Source organism: Schistocerca americana, chromosome 7, assembly GCF_021461395.2.
Source record: "Schistocerca americana isolate TAMUIC-IGC-003095 chromosome 7, iqSchAmer2.1, whole genome shotgun sequence".
Classification (NCBI taxonomy): domain Eukaryota; kingdom Metazoa; phylum Arthropoda; class Insecta; order Orthoptera; family Acrididae; genus Schistocerca; species Schistocerca americana.
In genome coordinates, this window is record NC_060125.1 from 361,622,463 (window position 1) to 361,638,285 (window position 15,823).

The following is a 15,823-nucleotide window of genomic DNA, read 5'->3' on the forward strand; positions in this document are numbered from 1 at the left end:
GTTTTGAGGACAATGTGTTTAATAACAAGACATTATGATCAACAGGTGAGAAAACTATATTTTCATACTCATAGAGTGCATTTCATGAAGACCTCCCATGAGAAGTGGTACGTTAAGACAAAGACTGGCTCCTGGTTATCTCACTGTCAACATCAGAACATTTTTGAATCAGAACTGCAGTGTCACTGTTGGCCTCCAACCCGAGTAGCAGTTTATACAGGTCACATTTCTCCCACAACATCGTCAATAAGTCATGACCTGAGTGTTATGAGAAACACATAAGCCATCACTCCAACACCGAGACACAGAATAAACAGACCAAATACCTGGATATGATGTGTCAATATCACAGCAAGCAGCACTTCTGCATATTATTTCTACTGTGACCAGTAGCCAGCCAACATGACTGGCCAAACTGATGATTTCATTAATCATCATAACCGGCAAGGAGGGTTCCAGGTGGACAATGGAGGCACTGTGTTCCCTATTGATCTGCATTGCTCCCAAAAGTCACCTCACTGAAATTCCAGCTGCAAATCTTGTTTAATCTCTAGTCCTAAAAGTGGCAAGGCATATATGTTGTGAAAGGAGTGATCTGTAACACCATGTAAGTGATATATAAAAAGCCTTGCTAGTTTGGAATGGCATTTTATACTAGCATATGTGCTACTATGCTACTGGGCAAAATGAATTGTCACAGACAAATTGCCTACAATGGCAATACTCAGTACCTTGTTGCTGAGAAGCCAACAGAAAGTTCTGAAGTGTATAAGTTTTTCCGGAAGATAGAACATTGCCTCATCTTTGAGGTACACATTTGGAACAGTAGTATTTCTTCTTCTTCTTCTTCTTCTTCTTTTGCTTCTTCTTATTCTGATATTATGGCTTACAACTGTACCCCTATCCTGAAGGCGGGTTGGTGACTTAATTAAAACCGCTTGACATAATGATACACTGTGGAGGAAACGTACATCTACTCCACAGTATATCATTATGTCAAGTGGTTTTAATTAAGTCACCAACTCGCCCTGCAGATCGCTGTATGGTTATCTTCAAAGATTTCCCCTGCAGATGGTTGTACATTTATCAGTCAAAATATTGCAAGAATAAATATTGCTGTCCTGGATTCATATCTGAAAACTATGGAATAAGGCTCTAAATTATTCGTTTCACCATTTAGGTAATCTGGATTCCCCTCCCAACACCAGTGGCTTTCAACTCCAGAGAGGGGACTATCTCTACAAAACAGGCTTTTCTTGTGCTTTCAACTTTGCTTCAACTTTTAACCTTGTTTCTTTGTCTTTGATTTTTAGAATCTCTGCTATGGATTTCCTTCTTCATCACTACTGTATAGTTATTTTCTCACTCTGCCTGCCCACTTATCTTTTTGCAAATCAAATTTGTTTCTTTTTTCATCAGGGAGTATTACCTTCTGTTCTTTCTCATACTGTATCTTTTTTCTGGCATCCTTCATCTTTTATACCCATCTGCAGCCTTTCATTTGATTTTGTTTTATCTTCAATATCACAATTATGAACCCCTCATTATCGGCAGGATACTGCAAAGTTGACGTTGTTATTAATTTATTTCTACATCAGAATCTCATATTTCACCTCTCCTGATCCTCTCCTGCAGTACACACAAATCTCATCCCATCTTTTCTGTTCAAACAAAGTCTCAGTTTTTTAAATAATTGAACTAGACATTGAAGATACTGTGTGTTTCTTTTTGAATGTCTGTTCAGTAGAAGCAGACTGGCTCTCATGACGACGATTTGTTTCTGCAGCACATAGGCACAGTTCCTCTCTTTGCTATTGTATTTCTTGACTTATAATGGGATTCATGATGTACGAGAATTTAAATGAGCTTATGCTTCTTGAACAAAATTCCTAAACTTATTTTGTGATTACTTTAAGACAAAAGAAAAATGAAGGTTTATGACACTAAAAGGTAACACTTACCCTGCACCACTTTCTGTCAATATCTTCAACTTGAAGTCAACAGAATTATGACTCAGTGGCTTCCACTTTAAAACTTCCATGCATCGTCCAGCAACATATGGCTAGGGAGGGGAAAAAGCAAATGAAATAAATAGATCACCCGAAGATACCCATACGCAAAGTCAATAAAACTATACAAAGTACCAGTGTTTCACAACAGAAGTAAGGATAATGAGAAGTGTTGACAATATATGAGAAATGGTACCAACACAGCTGTAACTTGAGAATGTCTTTATTCTATCATACAACTAGTTTCGGCAACATATTACTGCTATTCTCAGGCCCCATCACTGCTGCCAAGCCGGCCGGTGTGGCCGTGCGGTTAAAGGCGCTTCAGTCTGGAACCGCGTGACCGCTACGGTCGCAGGTTCGAATCCTGCCTCGGGCATGGATGTGTGTGATGTCCTTAGGTTAGTTGGGTTTAATTAGTTCTAAGTTCTAGGTGACTGATGACCTCAGAAGTTAAGTCGCATAGTGCTCAGAGCCATTTGAACTGCTGCCAAAACTAGTCATGTAACAGAATAAAGACATTCTCAAGATAAAGCTGTGGTGGTACTTTTCCTCATATATATCATCAGCTGAAGTCCCCTGTCCATGTGATAAGATGGGCATCCAGAAACTGTTACGAATGTTTCCGAAATAGTAGCAACAAGAAAATCAAAACACGAATTAAACTAAGTAAATGAACCCAAAGCATCCAACCAGTTGCAACAAAAGGTGGTTTTATTTTACCTTTGACCATAATTTCAATGGGTGTAAACCCATCTTCTTCAGAAATACACGTAACCTAAAGACAATGTAACAGCACTATCTACAAATATGGAAACATACTTGTCGAAATTATGCATAGGTTATTGGCAACTGCATGAAGATTTTATGTACAGTATAGGTTTGAAACCTCCACAAATTGTCTGCAAGCAAGATTCAGTTGGTCATTTAGTAAATTTCTGTCCCTGAGCTCTAGATGTTTAAAGATCTCTAGTCCTTCCCAAAGATACATCTTTCGCCTTTTCACTTCTCTGTTCAAAATAATTGTGGCTTCCAGATTTTTTGGGATATGCTTAGCAATCAATCAGTAAAGGTTTGGCAAATGCAGAATTATGAACATTCACTCCTTTCTTCCCCAATAAATGATTTTTATATCTTATCTTCACAGCTCTGCCTGTCTGATTGATGTAATAGCACGGGCAATCATTACACTTCAATTTATAGACGTCTGAACTCGGGGTGTATAGGCAGACAAGGAAAACAATTTCCGGATGTCCCAGTTAAAAATACACTTTCTCCTGGGTGAAAGTACACTTTTATTGTGTTAAGTGACAGTATCCTTTTCCTCAGAACTGTAAAGCTTATCAATCCTTTGAATGGTTATGGTTTTATACACCGGTGTAGAATTTCCTGGCACTTTAGAAAATGAAACTCAGGGGAAAAGAAAAGCACATTTTGGAAAGATCTTTGATGTGCAGCAACATGTACGCTTCATATTTTTGTATTACTAAAGTATAAATTCAAATTCCACCAAACATCGCATACTATTTTTTGAAGTACTGAAATCAAGATGGAGATATGGTTTTGTAAGCCAGTTATAGCTCATGTCACATGATCTTGCCAGCCAATGACAGCAATAGCTACATCACTGTTATGTAGAGCAAACACACAAATAGGAAAAGTTTATGGTTTAAATTAATATACATAGCGTTGCTACAATAAAAGTAAAGCTTTCACTTATAATGTTGGTCTTGAAGGTTAATAAGCTGCAAGAGAAGCTAGGCTTTCATATATAAAGTTGATCTTTTTTGCGTGTGTTACACATTAAGATACATCACACAAATAAGCCAGTAAAATTTTTAATAGCAACATAAAGGTCTGATCTTCTGTGCTCGAAATTTTTCTAAATGGTCGTCCTAAAAGAGTTGTTTCTAAATGAGAGTAAAATGCTCTGTGATTTAAGAAATTCATCGTGCATTCTAGCACGTAATTCATCCTGTGTAAAAGGAAATTTACTTTGAAAGTACCGCTTTTCAAACAACCATTCAAAATATTTTCCCATGACCTGTTAGAAATAGGTTCATTTCAGCAGCTGCCATAGACCACCGGATAACAGGCATCACTGCACCTGCGCAGCTACAACGCAGGAAGCCCATATCTTTGTATGCGTAAAACATTAAACGATCTTACATTATGTCATAAAAGAAACAAGACATCAGATGATACTCCAAGATCGTCTGAATTTTGTGAACCATAAGAAAATGCATAATTCGGCTTAAAGTGCACAGTTGTATGTCCAGATTCGGATGTAAATTTTCTTCGCTTACCAGTACTGTATTATCTCATGTTTGGTTCTATAATATGGCATAATTCCATACGTTCTAGAAAACATGCACTTTTGTAATGCAGTAAACAGTTGAAATTAGCCAATAGTGTGGAATTAAACACTTCGTTTCAAATAAATTGGAAAATATTAATAAAAGCCAAATTTGTTTAGTAAACTGATAAAACTAGCTTCATTGTTCTGCAAGGCAGTTAATGCTTGACTGTCAGAAAGGTGGAAATAAAATCAAATCTGAAACTAATAACATATTTTGGCCTTCCGTAATTCTGTGAATGTATTTTAATTCACTTGATAGATCCCGGCCACAGAAATCCGTTTTGTTTTCATTTGACATGAGCACAATAAAGGAAGATGAAACAGCAAAATCATTAAACATAAACATGGGGCATGTTGAGACTATCCACCTCCCCACTGCAAATCAGACTGCTATGTGCATCAGCCCCGGATCAACAATATTTCCGAACCCCTCTCCATCGAGCGCTTGAGGTAGGACGCCAAAAAAATATATATAAAAAAATTGACTTTTCAAAAATATGTTCATTTTGTAGCACACATCTTTCTGAAGAGTCTGATATATAAAACATGTGTTCGAGGGAATGTAAGGCATGTTATTTGGTCTTAAAGTGTGCCAAAGTGCAGTGTCATGCCTCTTCACATGCATTCTTCTATTGCACGTCACTGTATTTCGCTAAGTGGAATTCAAACATGTAATATTTTGTGGATGCCATCAAACTATATTCGGGACAGTGGAAACTAAAATGTCTTCTGGTGCCTCTCCTGCTCCCAGTCGGCCAATTTGACATCCAACCCCTCTTCTTTTTTTTCCCTCGCAATTAATATTGGATGGGATTATCTGTAACCAGGAGAACAAGAACTCTTGACAAGAATTGCACTCTTTATTGCCTATTAGCTAATAACCTGCTTTTTTGCATGACATAAAATTAAATGTAGGGTACATAAAACCAATGAAGATAAGAGACAAGCAAGATAGTACATATCTCTTCAAGATTTTTTCTCTCTAATCTTGCTACAGCTTTACATGGCATGCTTTCATCAAAGTTCATCAAATGTTATGCTACATGAGAAAGGGAATGTCGTTGTCTAATACTGGAAAAGCTGTTAATACAAATAGTATCCAAGACTGGCGTGGTTTCCCGATCTCATTACATGTATTTTGTCAGCGCCTGCTAGATAAAACGAAATAGGCCTGTCTAATATTGCAACAACTTTAACACACACCAAATAAACGACACTGTTTTGGCACAAATGGTTACTTTTATAAATGACAGAATATAATTCACAAAGTACCAATATTAAATGCCTATCGGGCCTACTACAAGCAAAAAGCTTTATGTTAGGAAATAGTTTCACACTTAATTCATATGCTCCAGCTTCTCAAGCACAAGATCGAAAAGTAGTAGTATGAAACTTTTATATAAATTTGGAATCGTCATATTCTTCCATAATTTGTGTGATGTCCCCGCTTCTTCTACTTCCTCATTCTAACAAACAATCTTGTCATCATCAATTCTGTAACTATTCCAGTCAGTGTCAAAACTTATTTGCCGGTTAACTTTCCTAACCCTGCCACAATCAATGGTTTAGTTATCCCACATTTATACTCTGGTTAGGCATTATTACATGTTCATACAACACGTTTTCCACACTACTCCCACAACAGAACTTAAGGGCTGCTACTGGGGACTGTACATGGCCCTTACTAGTGATCTGGCCAAAAATTTTCTGCCAGAATTTCATTTTCTTGGATACACCAAGAAGATAAGACGTAATCTTTCTTACCTGTTATTCCTGTTAGTTGTTTATTTCCACTTTGGTGTCTGAATCTATGGATTTCACTAGTAATTATAACAATGCTGATCATTGCAAACCCAGTCAAGGACATAAACAGTGTCTGGCACTCAACCATTCGACTTTATTCTGCTCATTCGTATAGCCCCATCTCCTTCTGTCTGCAGTAAAGTTTATTCCTAGATTTGACTGGGATTCTCCTGGCAAAGGCATGATGTACATTATGAACGCATTCAAAAATCTACTTATGATTCATTCAGAAATAAACTTGGAACATGATCAAATATGTTCAAAAAACCAACAGGGATGCATTTGAAAATCATATAAATAATCGATAGACCAACATGCGCTGGATTCTATGTGAAATGAGGTTTTTTTCCTTCAAGAATATGAATTTCCACCCCGGGCAGACACCCCAGCTTGCTCCCTGTGAATCTGGCACCTTGTGCATGGCAGTATTATTTTTCTGGGTAGCATCCTGCTGCTTCCGGTTACTGCTTATACAGCTAACAGCCACACTTCCGTAGCCAGAAACAGGAGAATGTACTACACATGCACAACTCAACTGCGCATGCGCGTGAGTCCGCTCGCAACTGCTTAAATGAATGTAATGTAAACACAAGATTTAAGAGGTAGGCAGACCATGGCACAATCGGCACAAAGGTAGCCCTGAGCTTGCTTGCTCGTTCGTTCAGCTCAGCACACAAACTACGTTTCTACACTTCTTAACTCGTAAGTGGATATTTACATGCAAAAGAGACTTGCTTCTTTTACTGGAATCTGCTGTTGTGTTATCTTAATGTTTATTAGTCCTACACCAATCAGAAGTCCACAGGCCTACTAATAATTTGTTATGTCTGTACTGGGAAAAATGAAATCAAAACCACACCAAAATGATTATCAGTTCCATAAGGCCCCACGTCTTCTATGAAATGGGGACTGTTAAGTTGAAAAGACCAAATGCTATAAACAAGGCATTATAGCATATATGTCGAGCATAGATCTTAACTTACAGCATACTGCAAAGTGATGTATTTTGCTGTAGTAGTAGTAGTAGTAGTAGTAGTAGTAGTAGTCAGTAAGACTCCAAACAGCAGATTTCAGTAGAAGATGCAATTCTTGTTAGTACTTAACATTCAGTTATGAATTAATAGGCTTAGAAATGCAGTTTGTCTGCTGAGCTGAGCAAGCGAGTGAGGTCAGGCCTACCCTTGTGATGTAAGTGCCGCAGCCTGTCTTTCTCGTGGGCCTCAATGTAAACAGTTGTGACGTCACGCACACTGGAGGCAATTTATTGTTGTGAATCATTGCATAGTCTTCCTAAGGCCTTAGACACATTTTGCTGTTGGCAGATTCTTGTATGAGCACTGTGTTTTGTTGTATATAGCGCATTTCCTTTGCAACTTAAGTTTTATTTTAATTTTTTTTCCTCTCATTCATGTTTTATTGCTGCAGTATTATTCTGCAGTAGTGGGATATTGTAATATCCTTTGTTAGAGTATTGTTTCTTGCCAGTCAAAATTACAAAAATTAAGCTGAAAACTAAAACAAAAAAAAAACAAAAATCCCTGGTTTTTCCATTTTCTCCTTGATGAAAAAATTCCCGGGTTTTCCCGGATCTCCCAGTTGTCCCAGGTCGTATAAAGCCTGATATTGCTCACAGCTTCTGTCACATAGCAGTCTTGATTGAAATGTGAAACAGCTTCTGTCACTGCTAATTCTACTTTTCTTTTGGATACAAATACATCCTTTGGCCACTTTGATCAGATTGTAATATGTAGACACTCATTTGGATTTTGAGTCTTTCCAGCAGTGCATCTGGAGAGAATTATCAGATGCCAGCCACTGACAAATAGATATCATTCTAACAACAAGACATGGTCTCAGAGCAGTATGGATATGAGTTTTATGTGATTTTACTTGTTCTCCTTTGGCACAGGCATGATTAAAAAAATATAACGAATTCTCACTTTTTTGGACCTTCATCATATTTCTCAATTCTGTCCCAAGTTGTTTCACAACGTGATTCACACACTCTTTCTTCACAACTTCTGTGCTTCTGTAGACATTCTGTTGAACTAATTAAATTTTTTTTCTGCATTTACTCTTCGAATTTCACAAAATCCTTTCATATTAAAAAACAAAGATGAGGTGACTTACCGAACGAAAGCGCTGGCAGGTCGATAGACACACAAACAAACACAAACATACACACAAAATATATAAATAGATTCAAAAGTGCTCTAAAAACAGTTGCTGACAACTGTGGATTTGAGATATAATACTACTATCAATGCCTCCTGGTTTCATAAAAAACTTTCAGCGGATGAAACCTTCTTAAATAATAGCAGTCTTTAAAGGTGTTTTCTCCATTCTGAGTTTCTAAGGGAAGACTTACCTCTTTCGCAGGTTGGAAAATGAGACCATCTGGTTCATGTGCAAGGTTTTTGCTGAATTTGTCACTTAATAAACTTTTTGCTTGTGTAACATCCCAAAATTGCTTCAAACGAATACTGAATGGCTCAGCAGCTTTGTTCAAACGACCTTCACCAAATGCTTTATTACGAGGCTGCACAATCTCCACCTGAAGGAATTAGTTAATAAAAAATATGGAAGTAGAATTACTTTGAAAGGAAACCATAAAAATTGGAGAACTTACAAAAATGTAACATTTGTTAAAAAATAAAGCCATAAATGGTGAACGAAGAACACTGATACAGCATCACTCATCATGACACACAGTTTTCAATTGATTTAATCTACCCACATGTGTGTGCATAAATAAGTTATTTTAACTTGTAAGTTATTTTAACGTTTCACAAAAGAGAGAAATGTGTGAATTAGTGCGCACATCAAACAAAGGCAACAGCTTCAGATAGAAAGATTCAGCAAATGAAAGTAAAAGGATTGGAGGAAATGAGAATATCCAAGAACTGGGCAAGGAATTTATTAATGATACCAACTCAAGGGAGGCAGAACAGGACAAGACAAGACAGAAGGCATGTATTACAGTGTTTACCTGACTATAAGATGATCCTCAATATAACACGATACCCCTTCTTTGATAAGGCACCTCGAAGAATTTTAAAGATACCCTGAGCAACGAAATGAAATTTACAAACTCTTTTACTGATATAAAGTATCATAAAATTTCAGTTTTTAACAGTACTTATGTATCTGTCCCAAATGTTTATTAGTGAAAATAATCAATTTTTGAAATGCAGTGTAACTGGATGGATTAAAAAATCTACTCACCAAGTGGTGGCAAGAGAACGCAAATGTAAAGATATTAAAGTCTGCAAGCTTCCGGGGCCAGAGGTTCTTCCTGGCAGAAGCACTGAAGGGGAAGGAAGAAGAGTGAATGAAAAGGACTGGTGAGGTTTAGGAAAAGGGTAGAGTTTGGAAAAGTCACCTACAACGCCGTATCATGGGAGGCTCACCAGAGGAGAGGAGGAGATCAGGAAGAAGGAGATTAGCACATATATCCAATTCCCATAAATATTTGACAACTGCAAAGCATTGCTGGGTTTGCTAGTGGATCTTATACATATTCATCCTGAAAACATTGGCATCACATGAAGTGTGTTTCTCATCTCTGGATTGTACTATAGTTGATGGCAGACTAACTTACACAAAGCTGATCACAAGAAAATTATATTTGTCACTCTCTCAAAAAGTATTACATAACGTTGAAGGCACTCCAATGAAACCGAGCCTCTCCAAAGGTGTTGGAGATTAGTGGACATCATGTTTTCAGAAAATTACAATGGCATTTACAATATATGGTCTGTTCCTAAATGTTAGCAGTTGATAGAACAAATTCTGCCTCAAACCATGGCACTTTGGTGCCAAGTAGACTAGTATACTTGGCATACTCTGAGTCAGAACAAAGGATATAAAATTCATATGATCCAGTGTAGCAAAGAATTTATCATTTTACACACACTTTAGGACATAAACATTTAATTGGCAGAAAGTGATGAAAATACACTGGAAGAATGTCACACATTCTGATAACATACAAAACAACTGCACAGTGACAATACAAAGAATGAAAAATACTGTACAACTTGCAGCAAACTCATATTCAGTTTTTCAAGAATATCATTTCATTACAAGTCCACCATGTGTCCTACTACTTGACTGGATGTAGGAATCTGCTTGTGCAAGTGTAAATCTTTGAAAGTTATTGAGGATTCATAAACCTATTTCATTTAATACGATTCTGTAATAAAATCATCAAATGATTAGCAACAAAACAAACAACAAGGAGAAAAAAAAAGTCTTGAGGGATTTTTGTAAACAAGTTTTCAAATCAAAGCTTATCACATGTCTTAAACAGAAAGTTTATGATCAGTGTACATTGTCACATCCAAACCACAATCAAGTCCAAATCCGAAGGCAGGATTGTCCACGAAGTTTAGCACTTAGCACTGAAAGAATGTTTATTACTGTCACCAATGTACACACAGAATAACAATGGACTCCTGGACAGAGAGTGCTGCTCTCTGTATAAACATCGAATATTCCAGATTGCTGTTACAAACACCAAATACACCAGAATACAGACAAAGATATTTCAAGGTCCTTCCAGGAATGATAAACGATGAATACTAAATAACAAACAATGGTCGGTAGTGATACTGAACTGGCGGCCCGCAGTATGCCAGCCAGAGAGACTAACCACTACACCACACTAAATGCATCAGAGCCTGCGACAATATTAACAATTCTGACTTCTGACAGTTGAAACATGAACTTTTAATGGAAATACAGTTTAGAAACTTAAGCCTGTTCAGCCATAAATGAAGAGACATATGTTGTGAAACACTGGAAGAGGGAGGAAGCAAACAAATGGAACAGGGAATAGAATGAAGTGAAGTGAAGGACTGCACATAATTATGACAATAAAGAAAACAAAATATAGGTGGGAAGGACACACATCAGGCAAATAGATAGTTTATGGAGCGACTAGGTTCTTTGTAGCATTCTAAAGGGTAAGAAAACAACTCAACGGAAGGTGAGCAGAAATAATAGAAAACATTCATGAGCAAAATGGTTGTCAATCACTGAAGATCATCTTACAGTAAAGATGAATAGTAATTCAGCCACTCAATTGTTATTTTACTGCAGTAGTATAAAGTACACATAAGTGGCTACACTCAATGAGAAATGGTTATGTCATAGAGTATTAACGAATTGAATATAGTGGTATTATTGTAACAGATGCACAGCAGATTTTTAAATTAGAGATAAATGTTTTCCTTATCATTACTCTTCAAAATGAATAAGTTTGTACTTACATCAATACATGTTAACCGATCAGGATAAAAAGGCCGTGATGCAATGTCATTGCCCTCAAATTTGATTATATCATACGCAAGATATCTTGGGATGTCCTTTCCATTCACCTTATCTATAACCATTTCCTGCAACAAATGACAGAGACAATTATTTGAAAGATATATTAAGGAAACTATAATTCAGTATTACTCTATTTCTGCCTCTTTCAGGTATGTATCTAACAAGAATCACTTTACAGTTTTTAAACATAACTTATTTTGAAATGGTGAACATGTAGGAATAAGGAGAGATCACTGAAAAATTATCAGGATAATATAGTTATGAAAATGTTTCACCAATGTTTTAGAATCTTAGAACATATTCTGAGTTCAAACATAAAGATGTATCTCAAACAGAATGACCTCCGTGCCAACCAGAACGGAGTCCAAAAACATTGATCATATAAACCCAACTCACACTTTTCTCAGGACATACTGAGAACTTTGGCTTAAGGCAGTCAGGTAGATGCAGTATTTCTTGATTTCCAAAAAGCATTTGACTCAGTACCACATCTACACTTATTATCAAAAATACAATTGTATGGCGTATCAAGTGAAATTTGTGATTGGATTGAGGATTTTTTGGTAGGGAGGATGGGCATGTTATGTTGGATGGTGCATCATTGTCAGATGTAGAAGTAATTAGGGTGTGCCCCAGGAAAGTATGTTGGGACCCTTGCTGTTCAGGTTGTATATTAATGACCTTTTGGACAATATTAACAATAACTTCAGACTTTTTGCAGATTATGCAGCATCTCTAATGATACATGTTTCAAAAAAATCTGCATAAATATTGAATCAAATCTTGATAAGATTTCAAAGTGGTGCAAAGATTGGCAACTTGCATTAAATGTTCATAAATGTAAAACTGTGCATTTCACAAGAACAAAAAACATAGTATCCTATGGATACAATGTCAGTGAGTCACAGTAGGAATTGGCAACTCAAGCAAATACCTGGCTGTGACACTTTAAGGGAATATAAAATGGAATTACCACATAGGCTCAGTTATGGGTAAAGAAGGTGCTAGACTTTCCTCGATTGATAGAATACTGGGGACATGCAGTAAGTCTATAAAGGAGATTGCTTACAAATAACTTGTGTGGCCCTTTCTAGAATATTGCTCAAGTGTACATGACCACTATCAAATACAACTAACAGAGGATATTGAATGTTTACAGAGAAGGGCAGCATGAATGGTCACAGGTTTGTCTGACCAAGGGGAGAGTGTTATAGAGATGCTGAAGAAACTAAACTGGAAGACTCTTGAAGATAGATGTAAACTGTACTGACAGAGCCTACTTACGAAGTTTCAAGAAATGGCTATAAATGATGATTCTAGGAATGTACTACAGTCCCTATGTATCACTCACATAGGGATTGTGAGGACAAGATTAGATTAATTACAGCATGCAGTAGGCATTTAAACAATCACTCTTCCTGTGCTCCTTATGTGAATGGAACAGGACAAAACCTTATTAAGCAGTACAATGGCATTTACCCTCCGCCCTGCACTTCGAAGTGGTTTGCAGAGTACAGATGTAGATGTACAGTATGAGATGAGAGATGAGAACACTCTTTCAACATGTCAAATATTGAAATACTGCCTCTAGTCTAGTAAAATGATCAATGCTACTACCCCCCCTCCCCCTGCCGCCAAAACAAGTCAAGGAATATCATAACACCATAAAAAAACATTAAATCTACAGCGAAACAGAAAACAGCTCACACTGAAGAACTCATAAAAACAAACAACAAAATGAACTTGTTAAATGACCAACTACACTCCTGGAAATTGAAATAAGAACACCGTGAATTCGTTGTCCCAGGAAGGGGAAACTTTATTGACACATTCCTGGGGTCAGATACATCACATGATCACACTGACAGAACCACAGGCACATAGACACAGGCAACAGAGCATGCACAATGTCGGCACTAGTACAGTGTATATCCACCTTTCGCAGCAATGCAGGCTGCTATTCTCCCATGGAGACGATCGTAGAGATGCTGGATGTAGTCCTGTGGAACGGCTTGCCATGCCATTTCCACCTGGCGCCTCAGTTGGACCAGCGTTCGTGCTGGACGTGCAGACCGCGTGAGACGAAGCTTCATCCAGTCCCAAACATGCTCAATGGGGACAGATCCGGAGATCTTGCTGGCCAGGGTAGTTGACTTACACCTTCTAGAATGGTAGAACGATGGGTTCGATGACGGTTTGGATGTACCGTGCACTATTCAATGTCCCCTCGACGATCACCAGTGGTGTACGGCCAGTGTAGGAGATCGCTCCCCACACCATGATGCCGGGTGTTGGCCCTGTGTGCCTCGGTTGTATGCAGTCCTGATTGTGGCGCTCACCTGCACGGCGCCAAACACGCATATGACCATCATTGGCACCAAGGCAGAAGCGACTCTCATCGCTGAAGACGACACGTCTCCATTCGTCCCTCCATTCACGCCTGTCGCGACACCACTGGAGGCGGGCTGCACGATGTTGGGGCGTGAGCGGAAGACGGCCTAACGGTGTGCGGGACCGTAGCCCAGCTTCATGGAGACGGTTGCGAATGGTCCTCGCCGATACCCCAGGAGCAACAGTGTCCCTAATTTGCTGGGAAGTGGCGGTGCGGTCCCCTATGGCACTGCGTAGGATCCTACGGTCTTGGCGTGCATCCGTGCGTCGCTGCGGTCCGGTCCCAGGTCGACGGGCACGTGCACCTTCCGCCGACCACTGGCGACAACATCGATGTACTGTGGAGACCTCACGCCCCACGTGTTGAGCAATTCGGCGGTACGTCCACCCGGCCTCCCGCATGCCCACTATACGCCCTCGCTCAAAGTCCGTCAACTGCACATACGGTTCACGTCCACGCTGTCGCGGCATGCTACCAGTGTTAAAGACTGTGATGGAGCTCCGTATGCCACGGCAAACTGGCTGAAACTGACGGCGGCGGTGCACAAATGCTGCGCAGCTAGCGCCATTCGACGGCCTACACCGCGGTTCCTGGTGTGTCCGCTGTGCAGTGCGTGTGATCACTGCTTGTACAGCCCTCTCGCAGTGTCCGGAGCAAGTATGGTGGGTCTGACACACCGGTGTCAATGTGTTCTTTTTTCCATTTCCAGGAGTGTATAAATAATATAGTCTTCAAGCTTGGAACAATGCAATCAAATTATTGGGAAGCAATAATTAGTTCGCATAACAGATTATACTCATCTTGATATCAAATTAAAGAAATGCTGGATGGGGTGAAGTTTGACAGACAGCTCTGATGCACATTTACAGTAACAGTATAGTAGTTGTTGAAAGACATTGATAGTCTAGATGTTAAATGACAGCACTGTATTCTAAATTTGCTCAATCTGTTGACTTTTGTTGAACAGAAGGGCATAAAAATAAATGTCTACAATGTGGTTTTTGGGATTATGATCAATATTCAGCTTGGTAATATCTTTCTGGAATAATGTGAAAGACATGTTGTCAGTTGAATGTAAGACTTAGACCTTTACAGCACTTAGAAAACAGCAGCATACTAGAAACTACGCATCTGGAAACAGGGTAAACATGTGAATGTGAGAAAAACCAGTAAAACAGGGGCAGCACTGACCACAGTTGTCATACCCACTTCTGTCTTGATTTCACAACCAATCAAGGCTTCAAACACTAGAACTGCAGGCCTTCCTTATACACCACTACTGCTGCAGCAGTAACTGAGGCAGTTGATGGAAGAAAATGTTAACCCAGATGAGCATCACTTTGAGGTATTGCTTGTGGGTTAAAGTAAACACAAGAACAGAGACAGGATAAGACAAAACAATTTATAGAATAGACAGTTCTTTCTAGAGGTACATATGGAAATTCTTGTTATCGACATGTGGTACATTAAAAAACACAATGGCAAATGTGATCGGACTAAGACTCCGAAATTGTGGATTAGCACTTGCCTCCAGTGAACCCCTCAATTGCAGAGCTACCCTTTTTCTTTTATTGTTGGGAAAAGGAAGAAGAAATAGAGAGAACAAACATCTTTGTTTTTGCAAAGAATATTCAAGCACTGAAGTCATGTTTTATTTTCATTTGTACTTGTTTTTATTTGTGATTGGTTTTATTTTGGGATAAGAAAACAATAGAAATAAATGTGCGTTAATTCTTTTAGCCCTGAGTCCTGAATGCAGATAATGCATTGCTTCAAGATTGGTCTTTCACATTTTTCACACGCAGGTTTCTTACATGTGTCACATAAGCCAGTCATCTTGGGCTTGTATTGTGCCCATTACTGATTACCAGAAATACTTGTTGGGAAATATTTTTCATGTGTTCACATCTTATTTCCTCCCTGAGA

The 15,823-nt window shown here is 38.5% G+C and overlaps 1 protein-coding gene across 1 annotated transcript in view; it reads right to left on the minus strand.

Moving 5' to 3' along the window:
- Positions 1–15,823, minus strand: part of LOC124622112 (mRNA-capping enzyme) — an 88,480-nt gene that overhangs the window by 11,015 nt on the left and 61,642 nt on the right. The window contains exons 9-11 of the mRNA XM_047147721.1: positions 11,445–11,570; positions 8,540–8,725; positions 1,962–2,062 (exon numbers count right to left, since the gene is read on the minus strand). Coding sequence (XP_047003677.1) covers positions 1,962–2,062; positions 8,540–8,725; positions 11,445–11,570 — 413 coding nt within the window. The remainder of the gene's footprint in view (positions 1–1,961; positions 2,063–8,539; positions 8,726–11,444; positions 11,571–15,823) is intronic.